At 57.3% G+C, this 3547-nt stretch overlaps 1 protein-coding gene across 1 annotated transcript in view; it reads left to right on the top strand.

Moving 5' to 3' along the window:
• Positions 1-2519, top strand: part of LOC102387645 (asialoglycoprotein receptor 1) — a 4013-nt gene extending 1494 nt beyond the window's left edge. The window contains exons 4-6 of the mRNA XM_025193738.1: positions 5-61; positions 339-445; positions 1504-2519. Of these exons, the coding sequence (XP_025049523.1) occupies positions 5-61; positions 339-445; positions 1504-1717 (378 nt within the window). The 3' untranslated portion in view covers positions 1718-2519. The remainder of the gene's footprint in view (positions 1-4; positions 62-338; positions 446-1503) is intronic.
• The last annotated feature ends 1028 nt before the right edge of the window (positions 2520-3547 follow it).

Genomic DNA, 3547 nt, shown 5'->3' on the forward strand with positions numbered 1-3547 from the left:
GGAGCAGTGGTGCCGGGCCCTGGGCGCCCGCCTCGTCGTCATCAACACCCCCGCCGAGCAGGTGCGACGGCACTGCTGCGGGAAGACCGCAGCACCACAGGGTGCGGGGCCTGAGGGCTGAGGGCTCTTCTGAGGGAAGCTTCCAGCCTGGGGGTATGGAGGGGGTAGCCTGGGAGGCAGGAAGTGGGGGCAGTTGAGGGCACTTGTCGGAAGACCACAGCATGCGATGGGGTTTGTGGTGGGGGGCAGACCTGGCTCTAGCTGGGGGCACTGTTGAGGGAAACCCGCAGCAATGGGCGCAGGCCTTCCTGACCCCCACTCCCGCCTTCCCCCCCCAGCAATTCGTGCAGCAGCACACAATACCGACCTTTACCTGGATCGGCCTCAGCGATGCCAAGGGGAAGTGGGAGTGGGTCGATGGGACCCCCTACATCTTGGACCCCCGGTGAGCCCCTATTCTCCCTAATCTGGGTTAAACCCATCTGGTCCCTAATACAGTTTCAACACCTCTGGAAACTAATCTGGATTAAATCCAGGCAGATAGTCATCCAGATAAAACTCAGCAGGACACTAATTTGAATTAAATCAAGGTTGCCCCTAACCCAGATTAAATCTAGGGGGTCCCCAAGTCTGGATAAAATCAGATTAAGACTAGGCAGATACTAATCTGAGCTAAAAACATTCAGACACTAATATGGATTACATCCGGATGGCCCCTAATCCTAATTTAATCCATGTAGCCCTCTATTTCAGATTAAAAATAGCAGTACCCTAATCCGGATTAAATCCAGGCAGTCCCTCATTTGGATAATACCCAGGTGGCCCCAAATCTGGATTAAACCCATCAGAGCCCTAATGTAGACTAAATCCAGGCAGATACTAATCTGGATTCATATAATCAGGACACTAATATGGATTAAATCCAGGCTGCCCCAAATCTGGATTAACACCAGCAGTACCCTAATCCATATCAAATCCAAGCAGCCCCTAATTCGGATAATACCCAAGCATCCCTGAATCTGGTTTAAACCTAGTAGGACTCTAACCTGGATTACATCCAGGCAGCCCCTTACTCAGATTAAGTTCAAATGGACCCTTATTTAGATTAAATCCAGGCCAACACTAATCTGGATTAAATTCATTTTAATCCAGTTTTAATTTATTTTGGATTAAGTCCACCTGGATGCATATTTGGATTCAATCCAGCCTGTCCCTAATGTAGATTAAAATCATCTCAGCCATCACATGGACTGAGCACAGTCCAGCCTCAACCTGACCAAGATATGGATGAAACCCATTTTAATCACTTTTTAATCCCAACCACATTGAGTCCAGATAGATCCAAATCCATATTAAACCAATCCAGTCTCAATTTGAGCCTAATCCCAGGCAGAGGGGGTAGGGGTGGGGGGTGGGTCTCCAGCTCCAGACTCCTGGGTCCCCCACCTTGCCCAGGTGGGATGTGGGCGTGGCTTGATGGCCCCTCCCCCACTGTCGTTGCAGGGACTGGAGCCCAGGGCAGCCGGACAACTGGACAGGGCATGGGCAAGGGGACGGGGAGGATTGTGTGGTGGTGACAGAGGAGGGGCTCTGGAATGATGACAGATGCTCTCGCGGCTTCCCTTGGGTGTGCGAGGTCACCTTGGACCCGCCCCTTGCAAGCCCCTCCCCCCAGGAGGCAGGGCCAGATGGGGCCAGGTCCCACTCTCCTCCCTAGCCCAACCACATCCCCTTCAAGAAAGGGAGAAGGGAGGGGGCTGAGTGACCTTGCCCCTCCCTCTCTGGCCATGCCCCCTTCCCCTGGTCCTGGGGAGAGGGGAAGGGGGGGAGCTGGTTTGAATTGGACTGGATTGGATGGCAATTTGCATATATTATCATAGGAGGGGGTGGATTAAATCCAGGTCACATTGGGGCTGGATCCACCTCTGGGTGCTCCCACTCGGGGACGCCACTAGGTTGGCCCACCTGGAGCTCTTGGTCCCTTCTCCCAGAGACCTGGGTCCCTTCTTGGACGCCTGGGTCCCCTCCCTGGACACTTGGGTCCCCTACGGCGGCAGCATAGATTGGGGCTGGATCCATGCCTGGGTGTGCCTACCCAGGGTCGCCGGTTCGGTTGTCCCACATGGAGCTCTTAGTCCCTTCCCAACACTCACCTGGGTCCCTTCTTGGACACCTGCGTGCCTTTATCCACCTGGACACCTGACTCCTCACCCCTAATGCCTGGGTCTCCCATGATAGCAGGTCAGATTGGGGCTGGATCTATCCCTGGGGCACCCACCCAGGGACCATGGTTCAGTTGTCTCACCTGGAGCTCCCAGTCCCTTCTCCCAGATGCCTGGGTTCCTTCTCAGACACCTGGGTCCCCTCATCCACCCGGATGTCTGGGTCCCCTTCTGGGTCCCCCTGGGTGCCTGGGTCCCCCATGACGGCCATGCTCCCTGTTGCAGGCAGTGGCAGCCAGGGCAGCCGGATGACTGGACAGAGCACGGGCTGGGGGGCGGGGAGGACTGCGCCCACCTCCATGACAATGGCCGCTGGAATGACGACCACTGCTCCCGACCCTACAAATGGGTGTGTGAGGAGGATGTCACGCTTTAAGGGAGTGGGGCCTGTGGGGGGGTAAGGCCATGCCCTCCCTGGCAGATGGGGTGGGGGGGTTCCAGGAGGCTGACCAATAAAGGGTGTGCAAAAACCAGTGGCGTGGCTGATGCTGGGAGGTAGGGAACACTGCGCTGGGCCACGTCCTCAAGAATAGGCCATGCCTCCAAGGAATAGGCCACACTCCCTGGAGTATCACAGGGACTCCTTGTGGGGCCATACCCCTAGGGATAGGACCTGCCCCCAGGGGTGGGCCATAGGGGCCCCTTGGGGCCAGATGCAGCCAGGGGCAGGAATCTGAGCCTGGCCACGCTCCCTGCTGTCTCACGGGGACTCCTTGTGGCTAGATGCAGCCACTTCTGGGGTGGGGTCCTGTGGAGTAGAACAGAGCCCCCACCTTAGTCCCACCCCCAGACAGTTCCTGGCCTAAGGCCTTTGCCCGGCTTCTTAGCACCATCCAGGCCCTGACCTTGACCATCCCTGCTTAGCATTCAGATGCAGCCAGCTCTGGGGTGGGCCCCCTGGGTGGAACAGGAACCCCTTCCCTGACACAGAGATGAAAGTTGGGGGTGGGGAGCCCTGGACGCCTGGGTTTCTTGTGGGGGGTGGGTTATGAGGGGCTGGGAGCCCAGACACATGGGAGTTTTGTGGGTTGGGGGTGGGGGTTATGGGAACCCTGGACACCTGGATCATCTGGGAAAGTGGGGTTTTGGGGGGAATGGGAGTCCAGACACCTGAATTCTCTGAGTGGAAGGGGGCTACTGGGGGCTGGGAGCCAGGATGCCTGGGTTCTCTGGGGTGGGCTATGGGGGGTTGTGGGGGAAATGGGAGCCTGGACACCTGGGGTTTTGGGGGTGGGGGGGTTATGGGAGCACCAGATGCGTGGGTCCTCTGGGAGGGAGTGCGGGGTTATGGGGGAAGAATGAGAGCCTGGACACCTGGGTTCTCG

Source organism: Alligator sinensis, unplaced genomic scaffold (genome assembly GCF_000455745.1).
Source record: "Alligator sinensis unplaced genomic scaffold, ASM45574v1 scaffold1488_1, whole genome shotgun sequence".
Taxonomy (NCBI): Eukaryota; Metazoa; Chordata; order Crocodylia; family Alligatoridae; genus Alligator; species Alligator sinensis.